At 47.3% G+C, this 22,507-nt stretch overlaps 2 protein-coding genes across 3 annotated transcripts in view; both read right to left on the reverse strand.

The window, feature by feature from the left end:
- Positions 1–37: 37 nt before the first annotated feature.
- Positions 38–9,699, reverse strand: AP5Z1 (adaptor related protein complex 5 zeta 1 subunit). 2 transcript variants are annotated; one of them, XM_017813506.1, is made up of 17 exons: positions 9,591–9,699; positions 9,258–9,395; positions 8,683–8,869; positions 7,685–7,829; positions 6,646–6,758; positions 5,784–5,952; positions 4,950–5,090; positions 4,534–4,571; positions 4,292–4,454; positions 3,845–4,023; positions 3,211–3,353; positions 2,343–2,492; positions 2,016–2,127; positions 1,514–1,611; positions 1,132–1,264; positions 746–960; positions 38–445 (listed from the first exon to the last, which is right to left on the reverse strand). In XM_017813506.1, the coding sequence occupies exons 1-17, from the start codon at positions 9,629–9,631 to the stop codon at positions 175–177; spliced, it is 2,436 nt and encodes an 811-aa protein (XP_017668995.1). In that variant the 5' UTR covers positions 9,632–9,699; the 3' UTR covers positions 38–174. The 2 variants fall into 2 exon arrangements, with proteins under 2 accessions (XP_017668995.1, XP_017668996.1); XM_017813507.1 differs by lacking the exon at positions 3,845–4,023 and having other exon boundaries at positions 3,211–3,283.
- Positions 9,700–11,503: 1,804 nt separating this feature from the next.
- The window catches only part of FOXK1 (forkhead box K1), a 56,472-nt gene continuing 45,468 nt past the window's right edge, over positions 11,504–22,507 (reverse strand). Inside the window, exon 9 of the mRNA XM_017813508.1 lies at positions 11,504–20,644. Coding sequence (XP_017668997.1) covers positions 20,424–20,644 — 221 coding nt within the window. The 3' untranslated portion in view covers positions 11,504–20,423. The remainder of the gene's footprint in view (positions 20,645–22,507) is intronic.

Here is a 22,507-nt window from a genome sequence, read left to right on the forward strand (position 1 = left end):
AAGCAACAGGCACTGGGACACAGAAATACAAAGAACCTCAGAGCAGAAGAGCAGCCTCAGCTCTACTTATTCCTGTTTTCTGTTTCATTTGCAATCATTTGTTCCTCATTTCCAGTTAAGATCAGCCTTGAGTATCAGCAGTGTCCAGTGAGTTACTCCACAAACCTCCTGCCCTCACACTGGCGTGCAGCCAGGAGCTGGCTCCAGGAGATGGGTGACCATCCTCAGGGCCAAAGGGAGGGAGTCATTCACTTCTCTCTGCAGCCGTGTGCTGGCCACATCCATGGGGGGGTTGAACACAAACTGAGCCACGCTGGGCATCTTCAGCAGGTTCATGAGCTCAGTTGCTCGAATAAGGATCTCCTCAAGGTCCTCCTCGCAGTAAACAGAGGTGACAGCAGGGCTTTGCACAAATGTCCTCATCTTGGACAGGAACATGGACACTCTGCAAGAGAGGAGGATGCAGACATCAGCTGGCAGGACCTTTACACCCAGCCAGGTCACTACTTAAGCCTGTGAACGCCCACAGACTAGTGCAATTGAACATCAGGTGACAGAGCATTAGTCAGCAGATGAATCCCACTTCCCCAGACTGTGCCCCTCCATAGCTTATCTCCTCTGTCCTGTTTCAGTATCAGGTTCCATCAGTCGACAAATTCAGTCATTTATCATTAGCAAACCCATGTTTGGACTCATGAGATCTGCACCTTTCAACCCTTTGCCAATCCCCACCATCCGTCCTCACCTGGGGATCAAGTCCTGGCTGCGGGCTGCCAGCTTGGTCAAGGTGGCCATGAGGACACTGATGGCACGAGGGGCACAGCTGGGGGTGCTGGCCAGTGGCCGGAGCTGGGTGATCTCAAACAGCACGGCCTCCAGGGTCTCAAAGAACCGTGTGATCTGCTCCACAGTGCAGCGCTTGTCGTAGGACACTGACAGGTACTCCCCGACAGCCCAGACCTGGGGCAAAGGCAGATGTGCTCAGGGCAAGCACAAGGAGAGGGAATCAAGTAATTTTTAGGGAATAGAAAATCAGGTTCGCTAATGCTCTAGGAGAGGAAAGGGAAGGTGACCGCCAGATTGCACCACAGTTGGAGCAGCCTGTGGCAGACGCAGACAGGCCCCGCTCACCACGTGGGTGAAGATGGGCTCCTTGCTCTGGATGTTGCTGACTGCTCCTGAGAACTCCAGAATCTCTGTGGACAGTTCCACGACGAGCGCAGGGTGTAGCTTGCAGAGCATGGCCAGCTGTGAGCTCAGCACCCTGGAGCAGAGAGAAGGGCAGAGCTCAGACCACGGGCAAGGTGGTCATCACCCATCCGAGGAGGGGCTGGCAGCACCCAGCCACTGGCACAGTGCTGTACCCTCAGGGTGTTCCTATTTTTCACCCTCCAAAGGTGTGTCACAGCAGGGACTGGGCCACAACTGAAAAGGCTCCTGGGCTGCTCTGGGATGCCAGGCTGCAGCCAGTGGAAGGGCTGGGAGCTTGGCTGGGCCTCCTGTCCCCTCTCACCTGTACACGTCATCTTTGAACGTTGGGATCTCGTAGAGCTGGTCGCTCCTCTGCAGCAGCAGCACCACCAGCTGGTTTATCAGAGACCCATCTGCAGACTGAAAAACAGCCCTTGTTTCAGCAAGGGCTGAAACAAGTGGCTTTCAGCAGCCAAACCCCAAACTAACCAGCCACATCGGACAGCTGGCAGAGAAACTGCCTGATCTTGCAGGGGGGTAGCAGTGCAGAAAGCAGCTATCAGGCACTCTGCTCTCACCCCTCTCCTTTACAGCTGGTTGAGAGCACAGAGTGAACCTGACACTGCATCATGGAGCTTTTCTGCTTCTCTGCATGAAGTGGCCAGCTCAGTGCTGGTTCATGCCAGTATTAAACCCACCCTCCCCTGGTGCACCCCTCTCTTGAAGCTGCAGCGTCTTAACTATTTTGCTTCTTCAGCTGCTTTTCACACAACAAGAGACCCCTGTGGCACAAGTGGGAGCCAACCTCCCCCAAAAGGACATACCTCTGCCATCACCCTGAAAAAGAGCTCCAATAGGACAGGGACAGTCTCTGCACACTGCACCACCCTTGGGTTGCCAGCCAGGGATCCCAGCAGCTGCCGAAGTGGAATCAGACTGTGGGCAAGAGAAGAGTTACTGCTGAAGGCTTGTTCCCAGCTACTCTCCTGGCTGCCCTTCCCTATCCCCCACATGGCCTCTGAGTGCTGGCAAAGCTGACACAGGGAAATCCACCTCATCCCAGCCCCAGAGTGACTGTGCCTTTCCCAGTAATCCCAGTGCTGCCTCCCAGAGTTGAATGGCTGAATCACACCCTGGTGGCAGGCTCCCACCTCTCTGGGGTGTCCTCAGGAGCAGATTTGGTGCGGAGAAAATGCTGGAATGTGCTCTTGTAGAGGGGATGACGAAAGGCTTCCAGGCAGGTGGCTGGTTTCACAGCTGGGTCACTTGTGGCCTTCTCAGAGGTAGGAAGAGCAGCTGCCCTGGCAGGAAACACACAGAGAACATGATGCATTATGAGAACAGTCCAGGACACAGCTGGAATCATGAACACTGAACACTGAACCAGTGACAGCAAGTTGGTTAGTCCAGGCCCTCCGGAAGACAATCAGTATGACAGAAAATTATGAGCTCAGACCCTCCCCATGCTCAGGCAACAGTTCCAGACTTGCTTCTGTATCGCTCCTGGGAAAGGGAAAAACAGCACTCTGCACCCTTAGTCACCCAAGCCCACCAACATCTGCCTCTTGGATGTCTCTCTTTTCTAAGCACTCCAGACAGAGCTGTTGATGTTGGGAGGACAAGGAAGAGCAGAGGTACAGCCAGTTCCAGTCCTATTTCATCTTCCTGGAGACTCACAGTTCCTAATGACCTCAGGAAGAAATCTCTGTATGCCTTCAGGGGAACAAAGCCAGAAAAGGGGGGTAAGAGCAGGGAGGGAAGATCATGTAGCCCCCACCCCTGTGCTGAGGTGCTGGCTCATGGCAGACCCAGCATGTGGCAACCATTTGGAGCTGAACAGGGAGAGGGGAATAACAACAGCTCCCTGAGCCCCAGAGACAGTCCAGCTTTGTGTTAACCTGACTGTAGATCTGTGACAGCAGCAGCCAGAGGAAAGCTAGGGCTCAGAGAAGAGTGTACTGGGCTGTGGTCAATGTCAAGACACTGATGAGCAAGTGAGAGGAAGGGAAGGTGCATTACCTGAGCTGGATGTCCAGAGCTGCTGTCAGACAGGGCAGGTCAAGCAGCAAATGGAAGATCTCAATGGCTGTGCCTGCATCCAGCAGAAATGGGAGAAGGTCCACAAACTCTGAGATAAGAGGTGGGCTGTTCCACGCCAGGAACTGCAAGGAACAAGCAAAAACTGCTGCACTATCCCAGCTACCCCACCACACACCCAGACAATTCCATGCTGTGACAGAAGGGATGGGGAATGGAAAACCACTTCTGAAAAGCAAAACCAAAGAAATCTGAGGGTTTGGTCAAAACCCAGGAGGCTGCTGGAAGCTCAGCACAGGCCTCTGGCAGCTGCTTCAGTGGCTGGTAAGCTGCAACTTACTAAACTTTTCCAGGAACAAAGTGCTGTGTTCTGTGTTCACTGTGCTTCCCAACCCAGTGGTAGTCCTGTTAACACAGACTCTCCCCTCCTGGCAGTGCTAAACACACCCAGAACCCTCTTCCCTCTTTAAAACTCTATAACAGTCCTTCTTGCCTGTGCTCTCCCTGGTACTGCCATGGAGGCACTTGGAGGGCTCTGGGGTGCAAACAGGAAATTCTGGGGCACAGAAAGGAATGTGAAGCAGGCTCTCCCCTCTGCTGCTCCAGCAAGCTGTACCTTGAAGAGATTTGGGAAGCTGTGCCTGAATATGCTGGAGGTGTCCGTGAAGAGCTGACTGTTGTCTTTGCAGAACTGGACAAATTCGAAGGCCAGTGATGGGTTGTGGAAGAGTTGGGCCGGGATATCAGTGAACAAGTGTTTGTAGATTGCATCCGAATCCACAGCTGCCAGTTTGCCTGGGAGGACACAGCACATTGCTGAGCACAGCCCACCCAGCAGCCCTGCCAACACTGGCTCCGGGGGCTAAGCTAGATCTGGGTTACGTTTTTCTAAAGAGCATGGGACCCCTCAGCTCCTGGGTCTCCTGGAGTGGGATCATCCATCCCAGAGTACAGCCAAGGTGGAATTACCAACTCTGGGAGCCAGCAAACTATCAGGACAAAAGGCTGTGCTGGAGTACGCAAGACTAGATTGTGGATGAGGGAGTGGGAGCTGATGACTTACTGTGGTTCAGGAAGAACTGGGCAATGGGCAGTAGTGCCCTGGCATAAGTGGCATCCCCACAAATCCTGCCATGCAGGATTTTCAGGAAGGAGACAGCACGGTACACGTAGGAAGAGTCCTGCTTGCAGATGATGTCCATGATCGTCACTGCCTCAATGAGACACTGCAGGAGAGCAGAGAGTCAGACTGGAGTGGGGGAAGCCACAACTCCCAGAGTTTCAGCCCCACCTCTGTGTACTTACAGCTCTCTGCAGGTCTCCGTCATCTTTCTTCAGGGGTCCTGCCAGAGAAAGGAGTCCAAGTTACACTTTGAGCCCAAACAGGAACATTGGACTGGCAGTTTGAGCACTGACTCCAATTTCAGGACAGGCAGGAACACATCCTGATCCCGATTCCAGGCTAATGACAAACAAGTTTCACAGCCTCCCCTGCAAATCAAGGGGAGGAGGCAGAACATGGCCTTTGCCTCCAAATCCCTCACAACACCCCAGCTCAGGGCTGGTCAACGACTTGCACCAGCAGCTGCAGCAGGTCCCACCCCTAGAAGCTGACTGTGGACTCCAGGGAGTGAGATCCCAGCCCAAACATGCAGTGAACCAGAAATGTTTTCAAGAACACTGCCAGGGGAGCTCCAGGGAGGGTTCATGGCAAGACTCACGCCGGGTGCTCTGCTCAATCAGCCGCTGGCAGTACTCGAAGGCTTTCTCCCGCAGATGCTCCTTCGGGGGAAGCAGGCGACTAGAGGTGGATGTAGTTGAGACCATGGATGTAACAGACCTGTCCATTCCTGGTTTGTCATCTACAGAATAAAGAATACAAGTGTCAGCTCATGCCATGGGTGATGTAACCCACACAGTGGCCCAGCAACAGCAAAGGAGCTGAATGTCCCCAGTGCGGTGCGAAAAACAGGAGGGCAGGGGAGAAGGGAATGTTCCAAGAACACTAAGGAGATGCTGCCTCCCACCACCCAGCCCTTCTTTCTTAGGGACCCATGGGGCTTTGTCTGAAAGCAGGGGACTCACTGAATGAGTAACTCCTCGAGTAAGGCTCACTAAGGATCAGTCAGCAGGCTTTGTGATACTCCTCCCAAAAGCTTCCCTGCTCCTAGCCCAAGATCTCTGAACTCTTGCCCATATTCCTGCCACTGAGAACCACAGAATGGTTTGGGTTGGAATGGACCTTAAAAGATCATCATCTAGTTCCAACCCCTTGCCAGGGACACCTTCCAGTATACCAGGTTCCTCCAAGCCCCATCCAACCTGTCCTTGGACACTTCCAGGGATGGGGCAGCCACAGTTTCTCAGGGCAACCTGTGCCAGGGCCTCCCCACCCTCACGGGGAAGAATTTCTTCCTAATATCTAATCTAACCTACTCTCACTTTGAAACAGGAGGCTGCTGGTTGCTGGTACAGCCACCTCGTACGACATCTCAGAGCACACACCCCTCCTTGGGGCTGCAACTCACCCTGGTCTTCAGACCTTCAGTCCATACCTGGATTAGGGGCTTTCCCCTCCTGGCCCCCATAGAACAGCAGCCAGTTTCTCAGCATGGAGAAGGCCTGCACGTTGAGCCACTGGTCCTGTGTGTAGTGCTGGCCCACTGAGAGCACTGTGAAGAAGTCTGTGGCAATGGCACCATCCACCTCTGTCACGGGAGCAGGCTGAGAGAAAAGATGCAGTAGGTCAGACCCTGAGGGAAAGGCTGAGTGGGAAGGCAGGGAAAACTCGACTGAGTCCATGGAGACAAGTAGCCCTCATTTAGGGTCCTGCAAGAGGGCAGATATCAGACAGAGAAAAGCCAACTGTCCTGGGTCCTTCTGCCCAGCTGAAACACTCCAAACTTTCTCTGATACTGGCCTCATTTGCAATTACCTTTTACTCTGAGGTACATGGGCACTAAGACTCTTCCCTTAAAACTACTTCAAGGATTTAGGTTGGATATTAGGAAGAAATTTTTTACAGAGCAAGTAATCAGACATTGGAATGGGCTGTCCTGGGAGGTGGATTCACTATCCCTGGAGGTTTCTAAGATGAGACTGGATGTGGCACTTAGTGCCGTGGTCTGGGAACCACAGCAGTGTTGGATCAAGGGTTGGACTTTATGATCCCAGAGGTCTTTTCCAATAGTGTTGATTCTATGATTCTATGATTAAAGCTCTGGCTCTACAGGAGAACTTTTAAATCCTGGAGCTATAAATCCCCCTAGTTTGCTTTCCTGTGTCTTGACCACTTACTCCACAAAAGATGCTTAAGAACAGCAGCACTTCCAGGCTCCCATTTTCCAAAGGAAGGTGATTCTGGAAACCTGACTAACAAATGCCCCTGTGAGGTGACCATGGCAACTCAGCACTCACCTGTTTGGTTCTGGGACTGGAGAAGAAACCTCCTGAGGGCTGAACAATTCCTTGCTGAGTACTCGCATACCTCAGCCAGTCAGCCAGCTTCCTACTGACAGCATCGGTCTGCTCTGTGCAAGGAAAGTCACAGGGTCACTGCCAGACTGGGCAGAGAAGCAGCCTCTGAACCATACCCCTGTTAACCCAATTTTTCTCCAGCCTAGATCACTGTCTTTCTGATCCAGCATTCTGTAAAGGAACTGGCATGCCAGGGTTGGATGCCCTGTACTCCTCATCCTACCTCCAAGTCAGGGAGTGAGTGCTGGAACCAAGGACTTCTGCTACCACATCAATCAAGGGGTACTTGTTCCTTTGTCTCCACCTACAGCTGCTATTAGAAGGAAGGTACAAAAACCCTGTCACTCTCTTCAGGCAGTGTCTGGCTTCAGCTCTGCAGCCAAAGGCATAAATCCCTCTCTGAGGACTCACAGGTAATCCTGCCTGCTCTGCCAGCCCATACATCCCTGCCCAACATCCTCCCCAAAGCTTCTCCTGCACACTGCACGACTTCTGCAAACCTCACAGGAAACTCCCAGAAACCGACTCTTGCTCCCAACACAAATCCCTGTGATTTTAAGCCTGGAGTGCTCTCCTAGGTTTACTCACCAGGGTACATCACTCACCACTACCAATACAGTCCTGCCTCTCTTATGAAGAGCACCTCTAGTTGTTTCTGCTGCTCTCTTGGACAGATGCACAGGCACATCTCTGCTTCTCCCTCTCACTTTGGTTGATGCCCTTCAGGATAGCTACAGTTTCATACTCCTATTGCATGTGGAGAACTTAACTAGAGCACAGTTACTGTGATACAAATCCATATCCAGGATTAGACTGGAAGGCCCAGCCCCATTTTTGTGTGTTTGAATGTATCTCACCCAGTAAGTTCGCTTTCCTTGTGGCCCAGATGTCACTTTTGACAGCAGTTTCTAACTGAAGCCTTCTGATCACTACACAGATCACAGCCAGGTGGCAATCTCAGCCCTTCCTACATATTTACCTTCAGTTAGAGATTCTGGTGAGAGATTGATGACATTTGCCAGGACAGGAAGGAGGAGCAGAGCACTCTGACCCTCGGGCAATCTTCCTTCAAGGACTTTTACAACCCGTTGCCCCACAGCAGCCACTTCACCCTTCTTATTTCCCTTAAAAATAAAGCAGAGGTAAAGCTGGGCAGACAATCTACCAGTGCTAGAGCCCAACACCATGCAATCTCTTCCATCAGGCATCAGTACAAAAGTCAAACACAAAAAGGACTCACAGCACAGGCTATTCTAGCACATTTTACAGCACATTTTGTGGTTTCTGTTTCATTTCCTCTAGCTAAGTAAGACTCAAATGAGTGTCAGAAACATAGGAGACATTTCTAAGCACACAGTGAAACTCAGAATGAGAAGTTTCAGAAAAATATTTTATCTTTAACAGGCACAATAATAATAAAAGGAGTAGGAAAAAAAAAAGAAGTTTCCAGCTTAAGCCCCAGGCAGCTCTGAAAACAGCAAAGTCCTCATGTTTTCTTCTCCTTGGAAAATCTGGATCTTTGCAGTGTCATTCCCATTTACAGCCCTACATGTTTTATAGATTCCGTGTATATTTTTTTATATTTGGACGTGAAAGCCAGTATCATAAAAAGGAGTAGTAAATTCACTCTAAAGTCTTTTGCTCTCCAGGTTCAAGCAGCCCTGGTTTGAAATCTATTCCAGCAGCCAGCACTAAAGGTTCTTTTTTGCTTCCAGGGCAACAGTTTCTAAACATTACGATTTTAAGCAGTTTTTGTTATCAAATGCCAAACACAAAAAAAAAGCTGCCATTTTTCCCTATGCAAAGCAGAATAATGAGGTTCCTTAAATGAACATTGTAATGCTTCTGCTTTTTCCTATATACTTTCAAATGATTTTTCACTCTCCTTGAGCTCAGGGAGGAGCTTGGGAACAGGGAACAATCAAAAAGCAAATCCATATTGACAAGGGAAGATTTGTGACTTGACAGGTCATTTACCTGAGCCAGAAGGACGGAGGATACCAGGCTCAAGAGCTTTGTATCCTGAATCTCATCACAGCGGAGGATCAGATCATTGCAAGGTGACATCTCTCTCAGGATGGCAGCACATAACACCTGAACTTGCTCAGGGCTTTTGGGCGAGCACAGCACTGTCTGCAACAGCTCCACAAACCTGCCATCCAGCCTGCAAGAGCCACAGCAAAGCATCACGGCCAGGCAAGAAAAGATTCAGATGTTTATTTCCTGCATATTTTTGGCTTGGGGATGATCCCCCTCGACAGTGACTGATGTCACCTTATCATCTCCACTTCTGAATGCTTTTCCTCTTGACGGAGAGCTCAGTGACACCAACACTTGTTACTCCCACTGCAAAAGCAGGCAGACACCTTGTGCTCAGCTTGGGGGGGAGGCAAAGAGGGGCTTAATGTTTATAACGAACTCAGGGTTTCCAAAAAACAGGGCGTTTTTTTTTTTTAAAGCACTAACCCACCACCTTCCTCTTATTTGCTGTGGTTAAGAAAGCAACGCTTTGCTTCCCTGAGCACCAAGAGAGCCCCAGAGCGCTCACTCACCTGCGGGGGTACTTGGTGGCGGCCACGGTGAGGTGCAGCCTCCGCAGCCCTTCCGCGGCCTCGGCGCCCGGCTCGGGGCCCTGCAGGAGGGCGGACACGCGGCCGGCGAACCTCCGCAGCTCCTCCTCATGGATCTCCCTGCCAGGGGAGGGGGGGACAGCGGCTGTCAGGACCCCGGACCCGCAATTCCCGCCCACATCACTCCCCCCACGCACCCACCCCGGGCCCGGCTGCTCCCTCAGCGCCGGGCGCGGCCGCCCCGCCAGAACCCCGGCCGGCCCCGAGGGGTCCCTGCCGCGGTCCCCCGGCCCCCCCGAGGGGTCCCCAGCACACCTCGCCTGCCTGAGGAAACTCTCGGCGGCCGCCGAGAACATCCCGCACCCTCCGCACGGCCCCGCGCCCGGGTGCGCGCCCAAAGCGGCCCCCCATGGCCGGCCGGTACGCCGGGGGCCGCCTCCGGGGGGCCGCGGCGGCTGCTGCACGAAGGTTCCGCCCGGCGGCGCTGGGCCGCGTCCTGCCTGCGCATAGCAGGGGTAATGCCAAAATTATCTCCATTGGAGATCGTGGACTACTTCGAGGTGCTGCTGCTGTTATTCTCCACCTCAGGAGTCAGAGGAGAAGCTTGGTTCCGAGGTCATCCTGCACGGCATGAAGGGGAACAGCTCTGGGGGCTCAGATCTATGGAAAACATCATCACATGGCAGAGAGATGCCAGAGATGGGTTTTCTGAGAGTGCGATGGTGAATGGTATCACATCAGCCTTTCTTGCAACCTGTTCACAAAACAGTGTTTTCCAAAACTGGCAGGAGATGTTAAAAATAGCTGCTCAGCAGGTGGGTCTCCAGCACTTCCAAAAGGTTAAAAATCCATTAGTATTTCCCCATCAGTCTCGTCTCTTCTGACAGTGAAGGAGGCAGAAGCTCTCACCACCATGCTGAGCATCCCCCTGGGAGGAGGAGGAGGAGGTGTCAGGGGAGGAAAGGCTGGCACTTTGCCCTTGGGTACTTCCCTGCCCTGCACCCTCCAGGCATTAGAGTTCATTAACAGCGTTCCTGGGCAATTAGCCAACAGAGCAGCAGCTCCCCTTTGCCCTGGGAAGACCAGCAGCATCCGTCACCTCAGCTTGAACAGTCAGAGCTGGAGCAGAGGAGAGCAAGCAGCAGCATTCAGTGTTTTCTATGCACCCTTTCTCCTGGCTGGGTCAGAAAATACACCCGATGCACATGAGGAACCAAAGACAGGACAATTTTAAAAGATGCTCCTGAAAAACGGCTCTGCTGAACATCTTTGCTCACTGTGTACTATGTTATTATTTTTTACTTAGTTAGTCAATTAAAAAAAAAAATCCTTCCAGTGCCTAAAGACTGAATACAAGAAAGATGGAGAGAAACTTTTTACACGGGGCAGGACAAGGGGGAACAGCTTCAAACTGAAAGAGGGCAGGGTTAGATTGGATATTGGGAAGAAATTCTTCCCTGTGAGGGTGGGGAGGCCCTGGCACAGGTTGCCCAGAGAAGCTGTGGCTGCCCCATCTCTGGGATTGTCCAAGTCCAGGTTGGACGGGGCTTGGGGCAACCTGGGCTAGTGGAAGGTGTCCCTGCCCATGGCAGGGGGTGGGACTGGATAATTTTTAAGATCCCTTCCAACCCAAATCATACTGTGATTCTATGAATTACAGCTACTTTATGTCAACTGAGGTCTTAAAAGATACTCCTATTTAACTTTGGAGCTCAGAATGTTTAGTGAAAATAAACCCAGAACTTAAATTGTAGCTGCATTAGGAGGACAAGGAAGGAAAACCCCAACCATAAGGTAGATGTTTTCTGACCTCATATGCTTCAATGAAACCATTATTATGAGTTACAGGGGAATACACTGAAATAGTTTCTTTCAAAATAACAATGTTTCACTTCATGACAAAAGCTGGAGCTGGAGGAATAGTTTATAACTCCCAGGGGAAACATTACAGATCTCAAACACACGTACATTATGTTCACTCTGCTGCGAGTCAACAGCTGCCCAAATAACTGCCAAGGGATCAAAAGTCTGTGAACTCTGGAACAGTGCAAGGTGTGCAGATAAATACTTACTTCCTACATAAAATAAAAGGAAAAAATATCAAACACACTGTCCCCTTACACTGTGAGAACAACCCAAACTGCTGCAGGAAACTCAAACCTCACTATGATACTACACTGGAAAGATTCAGGTCTGTCACCCCAAAGCAGCAAAGTAATTTCAGGGCATTTTCTCTTTCATATATAATTTTATTTCTGGTTATAGAAACAAATGCTAAGAGGAGAAGCAACATTCCCCAACCACATACATCAAATTAAGGTAACAGAACAGTTAAAATAAATGAAAAAAAAAAGTAGAAATTTAAAACTTTGTTATAGCTTTAAAATATTAACGTTCTTGATACATTAGAAATCACATTCAGATCTCAAATTACTTAAAAAAATGTATGGCTCCATATTAAAAAAAAAAAAACAAACAAGCAAACAAAACCACTGTATCCCATTTGATGTGGAAATGCAGGTCCTGCTCCTTGGATGCAGGATCCCACCCTCGTGGGAGCCACGGTCTGGCTGTGCAGTTGAGCATCTCACAGGAGCAGTGCTGCAACACAGCCAGAGAAAGAAGGTGAACTTCACATCCATTGCCCCAGCTGGAGTTTCCCCCTTGGGATACACACCTGCTTTGTAAAAAGCACTGATAACGAAAACAAGTCACAAAAAATACTTTTGATATCAGCTGTAGAAAAAAAAACCCCACAAACCCCAGAACATCTGGCTGGAGGTGTCTTGCACAGGTAACACCAGGAACTGAAATGCAAGCATGGCTTTAGTTGCCCCTTCCATCACCATTTTTAAAATAAGTGCCAAACCGAGGTGAAAGGGGTAAGGCTGGCCCAGGTCTCTGTAGCAAACCCTTCTGTCAAGCCATTGAGGTATTTCAGGTTCTCCTCTCAGCCTTCCCCTGGGGACTCGGTGGGAATGTGCATCTGCAGAACAGGGGGAGAGTCAGATTTTTCTGGATTTGTTTTTTAGAGCAATTATTCAGAGTTGGATCTGAATTTCCAGCTTTATCACCCATTGCTCACGCACAGCTTTTGATTTATCCCTAAACAGCTTTTAACAGTCCTTTGGATAACAGTCCTTTGGATAGCTACAGACTCTTAAAATGCTCTTTTTGGCTATGTGGAGGTTGGCTGGCAGGCTGGACAAGGCATGTCCAGAACACAAGACAATACATGGTCTTGTAAGATTTTTGTATTTTAAAGCCATTTTCTGTATCAGTACATTTCAATGAGCCTTTTTTTTTCCTTTACATTCTGTCTTCTATTAAAGCAAAAAGATTTTAAAAACAATAGTCTGGTTCCCTCTACTTGAAACCCATTTGAGGGAGAAACAACCAGGAGAGATTAAGCAAGTTTAGGTTTACAGTAATTCGACTGCTACAGAGCCAACCTGCCTACTTAGCAGCCTGCCCACCTCCCAAGAGCAGCATATAAATCAGCAGAACATCAGGATGTTCTGCACCAGACTTTTAGCAGCAAGACAGTGAAACAGAAGGAAATCTCGCTTTTTCTGCTCCATTCAAATCCCATTTTTCTTCAGCTAACAGACATTTCTCCTCACTGTTGCCCTTAGCTTTAAGGAAGGCTTTGTCTCAGACTGCTTGAAGTCAAACTGAGGCGGGGTAGAAGCAGGACAGAGAGGTGGAGATCACAGCAAAGGGGCATCACTTAACTTGGCAGCAGACACAAGGAATAACCAAAATCAGGGGAAATCTGGTTTTCACAAGGGCTGCTTTCTGCTGAGAAGGAAAGCTGCCTCCTTTCACTGCTCCCATTCCTGTTACTCTTCCTACCACCAGCCATGTTCTCCCTTAAGTACTGAAGCCCCACCACCAGCCAGTGATCACCGAGGTGAAGCCTTAACTCAGGTCCTCACCGAGAAAGGAACTTCTGCAACAGCAATTAGGAATTAGGAAGCCAACTATCACCTGCTTTTAAGAATAATTCCCAAAAGATCCAAGTGGGTCAAGATACACCCTTCTGTGAATTTAGTGATCCTTGTGGAATGAAATTTGGCCAGTTTGGTAAAATGTACTCCCTGTGAATGGGAACATTAGAAAAACTCTTCGGTGTTTGTTTTTAAGGGGATATACACACACCTCACCTCACAAAGAGACAGAAGCACGATAAAAGGAAAATAACCTCACCACAGAGGAAAAGAAACTATTTCATAGTGCCCAGTGTTAGCTCAGCCACCTGGCAGGGAGGAATTCCCCAGCCTTACAGCATCCTCATGGACCTGCCATAAATTTCCTCTGTTAGAAATAAGGTCCCATTACTTACAGAGCAGAATCTGTAAAGAACTCCCCAACACCACAACTACAGATAACTGGAGACAAGAAAGGATTCCAGCTTTCATTAGTGCCATCTGGGGGATTTTCTTGCCAGAAAAGCAGCACGGACTGGGGTGGCTGAAAGCACAACAAAGCCAGAAGCAGGGCTCCTACACAAGGAAAATGCAAGTACCAAGTTGTCTCTTCTGCTCTGCAAGAGGAATGAAAGCAATCACTGAAGTAAAGCTGCTTCCACTGGCTGCTCACATTTGTTACAAAAACAGGTACGTTGTTCTTCTAGAATCAGTGCCTGGTGCAGGAATTTACCAACATACTGTATAAAAGTCTGTGTAAGTACCATTTAAGAGAAAGAAATAGTCATGGACCATTTATATATCTATACTGACACACACGCTCACACACACCCCCACCCACCCACATTAATAAATATAAATTTTATGTTTACACAGATCTAATTTAATATTCTCTGAAAAAAAATATTTAAAGGGTTTCTTCCTTAGCTGCCACCCATGAATTGTCAATGTTTTTTTTTTTTCTATCTTGAGAGCAAAGGGGTAGATTTGGCACAACTACCCTCAGGCTCTGAAACTTAAAGTGACACGTAAGGAGAGGACCAGCCATACATTCTGAAAGGTTTTAATTCAGTGTTGGTAAATTGAAAAGGTATCAAAAGAATTTTCTGAACATATAAATACAAAGGTCAAAAGTTGATTAAAAATTTGGAATTTAAATATAGTGCTCCAAGAAAACCAAGTATTTTTCCAAATGTCTTGCTCGGGCCAAAGTACAATGCTCCCTGGTGTATTACTGCCCCATGAAAGACACCCCAACAGGGAAAGCCCACCCTCACAGCCAGCTAATTCCCACTGCTGATTACTGTATGTGGATATATCCCCACCTGTGTGCACAAACACCTGCACTGCCCTGCGAGTAACACACCCAGCAGAGAGAGATGCTGATCCCACTAATCACAGCCACACAGCTGCCAGGCAGCCGCACACAGAGATGCTCCAGCTCTGTTTTGGTCAGGTGCAGATCAAAATGCAAGGCAGCATCACTTCCCAACCCCATCAGTTCCAGCAATCCAGATGACCTTGTAGTGTAACTGTTTTCTGCAGCACAGCTGGCTCCATTGGAAGCTACACTTTCCGGCAGTAGTGTATGCTATAGTAGTAGCAGCTTTGGCGTAATTTTTCACCCAGAAGGAAACAAAAAGTTACATGACTGAACAATCTGTTGTAAAACTGCAGCCTAACACACAGATCCTCGCCAGATGCAGACCTTCAAGCAATGGAATTAAATTAGGAGTTGGATTAAAGGACTCTGGAGTTGACAGAAATAACTACAAATAGAGGGGGGAAAAACTGATGAGGAGCAGAAATAGGAGCTGCCCAAGAGACTGGCTGGCAAGAGAAGATAGATCATTTGCTGCAGGAGGGCATTTACAAACTCAAAAACTGAGTGTGCAGCCAGGGCAAAATGATGAAGCAAGTCCTGTTCCATTAGAGGTTCATTTTTAATGCCCGAGTCCAAATTATTAGCAGCAAGACTTAAAAAACCTCAAAGATTTTGCATCAGGGTAGAAACTCAAGGCAAGTTCCCCATCAGATTTAAACTCTCATTTGATAAGGTAAAGCACAGATATTTGGAGGTGATCAGGATCCTTCAGCGCTGCCTCCTGCTAAAAAAGCTCCAAGACCCAAGCTGGCACTGTTCCTTGGAAGAGAGGGACAAGATGGTTGCATATGTACAAATGCAATCCAGAGCATTTCCAGTTCACTTTGTGACTCATTTCTTACACTGACACTTTTCTTGCAGCAAGAGCCCAAACAGGTACTGGGTTGTACAGGCCAAAGTGTAGCTATCAGGTAAGAAAAGGGATTCCTTTTCCAATCCATCCAACATTTTCCAGACTATGTCTGTAGAACTGTGCCTGCTTTTGGGCTCCCCAGTACAAGACCCACAGTGACCTGCAGCAATTCCACCTGATGCCCTGGAGCCTGAGCACGTCATGTACAAGAAGAGAGCAGGACAACCAGATTGGTTCAGCCTCAAGAAAAGGAAGCAAATGGGGAAAATCTTACTGGAATCTTCAACTACCTACTTAGAAGATGCAGAGAAGGCAGAGCTAGGCTTTTCTGAGAGGCAACAAACACATGCAGCAGTGTGGGAAATTCTTAAATTGCTGAGTTGTTTTCGCCTCATGGGTGGTGAGAGAGGATTCTCTGTGGAAAGGTACAGAACTATTGCTAGGTTAAATCCTCGTCATCCAAGATCCCCAAATCCAGGTATAGCAGGGGAACATTTCTCCTTTCACCCTACATTTTGACATTCATTTACACGCTCGCACACATCAGGGTGACACCAAATATCTCCCTGGGAACACCCCCTGCTAACACAGATGAAAAGCTCTAACACCAATTTAACAATCCTAGCAGGGAGGGAAAAGTGTTCCACACCACACTGCATGAAAGCTCAGGTCAGATGCTCTCACTTGCTTTGATACAGGTCCCTACCCTTCTGTGCTCCAAGTCTGATTTCACTGCTGGTACTTCCCTACTGAAAATGAAAAAAAAAAAAAAGTGGAAATTAACTTGGAAAGATAGCTCTCTAAAACATGCAAAATCAAGTTTACTCCCTCCAAAACCTGAAGCCAGACCATGACATTGATTGCAGAAGAACTGTAAAGGCTTCTGCTGTTATTTAACCATTTTTTCCTCTTACAAAGCTTTAATATGTCTCTGAAAACACACTTCTGAATAAGCTCTGCCCAACAATAACATGACTAAAACACAGAATGAGAATTAATACAGGGTGACCAAACTGACCTTTCTCAAGCTGCTCTGGAGCAACATGTATTCCACAGGTATTTTCATCCTTGAGTCCTTGGGCAGAGCTTAATGCAAGGTGCTGCTCGTGTCAGTGGATAAAAATGACTGGATATGCTACAGGGGACAGCATAAATGGTGTGGGGGAGGGAAGAACATGGGAAGGAAAAAGAGCTGAAAAGAATATATGAGCTAATCATGAACTTCAATTTTGTGCTCAGCACTGTGTTGTGTTATCACTAAATCAGATTAAATTGATCTTACTGTAAAAAGCTTTCTGTATCACAAGAGCCAAGGTCAAGATGAACAACAACTAAGGAATTCCAGTGGAATAAAACCAAGAACAACTGCATTCAGCTCTTGTAAACTGGGGCAACAAAAGTTGCTATAAACTAATCGTGATCAAAGTAAAATTAGTCAATGTCATTGCCTAAGGTGAAAAGAAATCAATAGGGAATGGTGAAAAGTGAATTCACACATTAAGAACTTGGTTTTACAGTTTCCCCAGGTCTAAGTTATTGCAGTTTAAATATTTAATGTGCCTTGACCTTTGTTATACACACAGCAGAAGATGAAGTAAAGCCTCCTCCTTCTCTTCCCCTCAAACCTTCCTCAGTTAATATAATTAATTGAGGATGAGATGCAACTTCTTAGACAAAAACCAAGCTGGACGATCAATTCAAAATAATCTGGGTACTGCACAGAACCATTAAGGTAAACATTTTCTTTCTAGTTGAAGACTTAATTCCACCATCACATTAATTTTCATTCCTCTGCAGCCCAGGGAATCGGGATTGGTATGTAAAAAGAATGGTGCTGTCTTCCAGACTGAGCAGTGTGATGAAAGAATTAATCTGGAGGCCTGAAACAAGAGGTCTCCATCTCACAAGTTCCAGATGACGACCACATTTTTCCACTGCTCTCAAAAGGATTTAGCAGGAACAGTTATTTTATCCAGTATTAGGCAATGTTTAGGAAAACCCACAAAACTATCTGCAAGTGGTATGGCTGTTTCTTACAGTAGCAGGGGGATGCAGCAGAGTGATAAAGCAAAAACCCCGTGACAGGATGAACTGACAAGTTCCAGACATGTCAAGCAGAAAGGGGGAACAGAACAAAGATATTTGCTTATCCTCAACTCCCACTTGAACCAGCAGGCAGCGTGAGCCACAAAAGGAAGAAAGTGTTATTCTGTTCTAAATACTTAGGAGGCAAATCTACACATGCAACCCGAGGATGGACTTTCAAGAGGTATCTACAAAGCAGCAGCTGGTGGATGAAAACACTGAATTCAGTTGATGTATTTCTACAGTGCTGGACTAGTTTACAGAAGTTCAGGGCCTAATTATTTAGACTCTCCCAGAGAAAAGCAGCAGTGAAGAAAAATCTTTGGCAGAACTTTGGCAGCTGAACACCACATCCTGAACAGCATTCTGTTGGTTTTTCATCTTGCTCTGACTCACACAACATTCTGGAAACCCAAGGATTCCTGTGCTTCCGGAAAGCTCCCGAGCCCTGGGGCTGTTTCAGAGGCATGCCTGTATCTAAACCAGCAGTCACCCAAAAGTAATGATTAATCACAGATAAAACTGTGCTGCGCTCTCACTTGTGCATTCTTCCTTGAAGTTCATTTTATTGAGTTCTGGCTTTGGAAAGGCTACAGAAAACAGAGCTAATCCATGTGCTTTTCCGCTATGCCACACCTAGAGAGAAGGGGCAGCTGGAGGCCAGCCTGCTTCAATTACCTTGTCGTCTGTAACAATCCTCCTTCACAAAACCATTTTAAAGTACTAAAATCCAATCTAACAACTTGTTACTTAAGGCACACACCTAAATTCTGAAAGCCAGGCTGAGATAAATGATCTGCCCTGAATATTTAATGTGCCTCTATCCGCAGAAAGCAACCGCAAATCACGAGACCGAGAAATTCTTTCCTTCTCTTAGAAATATTTCTCACCAAACAAGGGACTTGAGAATAAAACATGTCTGGGTTTTATTCAAGCAGTGGGACTTGGCTATTGAATAGGATTTGGCAAAGACAAAGGAAACTTAGAAGGGAACAAGTGATGCCAGCTGTTACCTTATGGATTTCCTCCCCCTCCCTGGATTCCAGCAGACACTGATGGGTTGTGCCTTACCCCCTAATCCCCATGGACCTGCTGACAGTAGCATTTACTGCACACTGGGGAAAGCTTTTTGCAATGTTTTCCAGCAGTGGGTTTGCCTCTCTGCTCTGTGATGGCACTGTCAGACCGCACAGGACAGCAACTGGACAACAAATCAGTACAGATGGGGGACAACCTACCAGAGGTACAGCCCACCCCTCTTAAGTCTCTTTTGCCATTACCAAAGCTGTAACACTTGCTGAATTAAAAGATCTCTGCTGTGCTGCCAGGAGACATGTTAGCCAAGGGGACTGCAAATGGGTATAAAACCAAAGGGGTTTCCTGGAGGCTACAGGCAGGGGTTGATTTCTTCGCCAGTCACAAGGTATCACATGCACCCACTGTTCCACATGGCTGAAGTGAGTCAAATCTGCTTTCCTGATAAGACATCCTTGTACTACGTGAGGAGCCTGGAATACAGCTGGAGTAAAAGCCTCCTCCTACTGGTGAAGGTTCTCAAGGCAGGAGAGATGGGAGAGAGAGCCAAGCGATGAAAGGAAACCTCCAAATTCCTTTGGGAAAAATTGTTTAAGACCTCCAGTGGCTTTTGCCATAAAATAAAAGGGAAGTCTTTTGCCTTGGTCTTTACACCCTTACAGAATTTGTATGAAACACTGTATGACTTCTGCTACCTCTCATCCCAGCCCTCAACTTCCCTCAACAGCTTTGCTGTTTGCCATGGCAGAGGGGCAGGACAGCCTCCTACCTGGCCCTGGCTTCCTCACCATCGGCCATGGAGCTGAGGACCATACCACCAACGGGAGGTGAAGGAGACTGCTTTCAGTGCAGAAGACCAACCAATATTTTCTCAAGTTCACAGAGACAGTGCCCATGCCTTCACCTACAGTGCTATTGTGAACCAAAGCTCCAGCACAAGATGTGATCAATCAAAAGCACACAGAGCCTGCGGAGACATCCTTCCCCAATGTGATCCTCGGGCATCAAGATATTTTGGCTGTTGTCCAAAGCAAATGATGAATAATTGTAAGAAATCAGTGAAGGTACAAACCCCTTTGTGGTTTTAATATCTTTACAGGAACCAAGTTAATACAGTTCCTCTGTCATCTTATTCTCCCTCAGAGGGAATGGAGAGAAATTGCATCTGGAAATCCAGGTGGCTGAGCCCTGTAACTCTTCCTCCTGAATCCCCACATAAATAAGCATTCATATTCAGAATTTTTCTGTTTTAAAAATACAGAATAATTTGCCTTTTTCTTTAAGCTTGGTACCATGTTTCTTTAATGTTGTTGTGAGATACTGCACCCATTTTTCAGCATTTGATTGCCTTAGGTGACCTTATTGAAATGGTCCTATGGTTCAAAGCTCTCAGAAGCGTGGTATTAAGGCATAGAACGTGAGGAGTTTTCTTTCCAGGGAGCAGACTGTATTTGTATTACATTCCTTTAGATGCTGAACTGCAAATCCTATCCCCTTGGAGCCAAAAGGGGAAAAGACAGTTAAAAATATCCCAGCAGTCATACAATCAGTTGTCTGTAATTTTTTTTGAATCTTTTTTTTTAAAAAAAAAAAAGGAAAAAAAACAAAGGAAAAAATATCCCATAGGTAAAGACAGAACAGAGTTCCAGATATGGGTTCTTGGGAGGGGTTTTCCATTCTTTTTGGCACCTTGTGACTCTAACAGCTGTTGTCCTCCCATTTAAAAATCTGACTTTAAAGGAGCTGTATATCAGCTATGTTTTGAGCTGTTACAGTTGTGGTTTGTTTCCTGTGAAAGCTGCTTTAGGACTCCTGCCATCCCATGCCCACCCCACATCACTCCAGCTCCTCCCACCGGTTCTTCATTCACTGGTTGCCTGTCCTTGTGGCATTGCAGATGTGATGACTCCAGTCTGGGCTGGGACTGCTCCACTGGGCTCTTCTATCCGGGGTCTTTTCACTTCAGGTTCACTGGAAGAGGCTGCTGCCGTCTCCTCGGTCCCCGTCTCGCAGACCCGGCTGACTACAACAGGAGTGGACGAGCTGGCCTGGGCTGCAAGGAGCTGCAGTGGGTTTGTAAGAGCTGGGAAGGAGGGTAAGAGAGAGAAAGAGATTTAGTGTGATGAACTAGCACAAGTGTTTGCTATTCCAGAAAGCAAGAAAACAAAACACCGCGGGTCAAATGCGACAGCTGGCACACGGTCAAGTGTTTTTCAGTCCATTTTGAAAGGCTTGTTTGCCTTGTCTCTCCCTCTCCATTCACAACCCCAGCTTTGTGCAAGTTTACCAAACCAGGAATAACCCTGTTCATAGGAGAATTTCCTTCCTATTCACTGTCAAACAAGGCATTGCTAGCTAAGCATTCATCTCCAGTAGGAGAGGATCAAGTCCTGGTAAAAACCACAGTACACCTCCTCTTTGAGAGGTAGTTCTCTGATCACCTACAATCAGAACTCCTTGCAAGGTACAACATCTTTGTGCTGGGCCTTCAGCTGGGAGGTTTAGGGGCTCCCTTGAGCTCTGCTTACACAGGAAGAACAGACAGGCCTGTTGGGAAACTAGATTAGTATCCGAATGTTAAGTGTACTGCCATCTCATTCGCAAAAGGGGCAGGAAAGAGCTTACCCTACACAACCACATGTGTTCCCATCAGATCTGGGATCAGGACATAGGAATTTCTTCCTATGCTTCTTCCTAGGCTTCCAGTCTTGTATTTCAGTACTAACACAAGATCTCACCCTTCCATTAATAAAAATGGTGAGAAAAAAGATGGTTTAAGTAGCAACCCTCCATAAAAATGTCTACAATTCCTAGTTCCAGACAGAGAATGTGCTTACACACTGGCTTTGGCACACAGCAAGGCTTGGAAAACAAAACACATGCAGTTTTTGGACTCTGCTTCAATCGGAGAGGCAGCCAAAGGGGACTCAGGAGACAGAACATCCTCTGCCCTCCAGACTGATTTGCAAAGGATGGAATCACAGAACATTAGTGCTGTGTTCACTGCTAAATGCATCAAAAAAGGAGCTCTAGGATAAATAAACAAAGCAAACAGAACAAAGCCCTCAAAGCCCAGCAACTTCTACCAAGGCATGGGAAGGAGGCTGTAGAGTATCAAGAGGATGAAGGGAAAAAAAAATAGGGTAAGGCTGAGGGCAGTCACCAATTACAGTTCAGTGACTCAGGGAACCTAAACCGTGCAGCTGAAGAGAAGTTAACTTTGTACAGAGGAGAGTCAAGAGACTCAGGCTTTGTTTTGTGAACTAGAAAATTCACTACCAGTGAATACTATCAAAAACGCTCATATGCAGCTGGAATACTTCCCAGTTTGACGACAGTTAGAAAAATTTTGGTGAGATTAAAATATTTTAACATAAAAATGTTAAATAAAAAGCTGGCTGATTCTACATTAGACAAACCCTACTGCTGGGTAGTAGAAGCTCAGCCTATCTGATCTATAAATATCTTAATATCCTACTTGCATAAAAATCATTACCATTTTTTCATTGCTCCAATAAGATCCTTGCAATTCAAGTGCAAGCCAGGTGATAACTGTGAAGAGACATGGCAGAAAATTCTGTAGAAACATTCCTACCTTCATGAAAGCCATCCAAATCCCACCAGTGCCCTTCATTTCACACTCCCCAAAAGCACTAGCCTAGGGCAGCAGAGGTGCTTGCCATCTCACTGAAAAGGGCTGTAAGACACCTGGATATTATCATCCCTAACTGAACAAAACCTGAGGTGCTGAGCAAGCAAGATGAGGAGGCTGCTAAGACATGGCTCATATGGAACTTAAAAAAATCAGGCTTGACAAATTACTAGACACATCCTGTGTATACAAAAATCCTACAGTCATTCATTCACCTGGTGAAACAGATCTTATTTCTCTCAGGCTCTAAGACCTTAAGCTGGGAAAGTATTTTATTTTCTTAGTACTCTACGG

This window comes from Lepidothrix coronata, unplaced genomic scaffold (genome assembly GCF_001604755.1).
Source record: "Lepidothrix coronata isolate B3197 unplaced genomic scaffold, Lepidothrix_coronata-1.0 Scaffold41, whole genome shotgun sequence".
Taxonomy (NCBI): Eukaryota; Metazoa; Chordata; class Aves; order Passeriformes; family Pipridae; genus Lepidothrix; species Lepidothrix coronata.

Coding starts and splice junctions, on each gene's coding strand:
- AP5Z1 (XM_017813506.1), bottom strand. CDS start 9,631: ATGTTCTCGGCGGCCGCCGAGAGTTTCCTCAGGCAGGCGAG. Junction 5,953..6,645: donor CCAGTCCCAGAACCAAACAG/GTGAGTGCTGAG, acceptor CTTTTCTCTCAG/CCTGCTCCCGTGACAGAGGT. Junction 5,091..5,783: donor GGGGAAAGCCCCTAATCCAG/GTATGGACTGAA, acceptor TTTATTCTGTAG/ATGACAAACCAGGAATGGAC.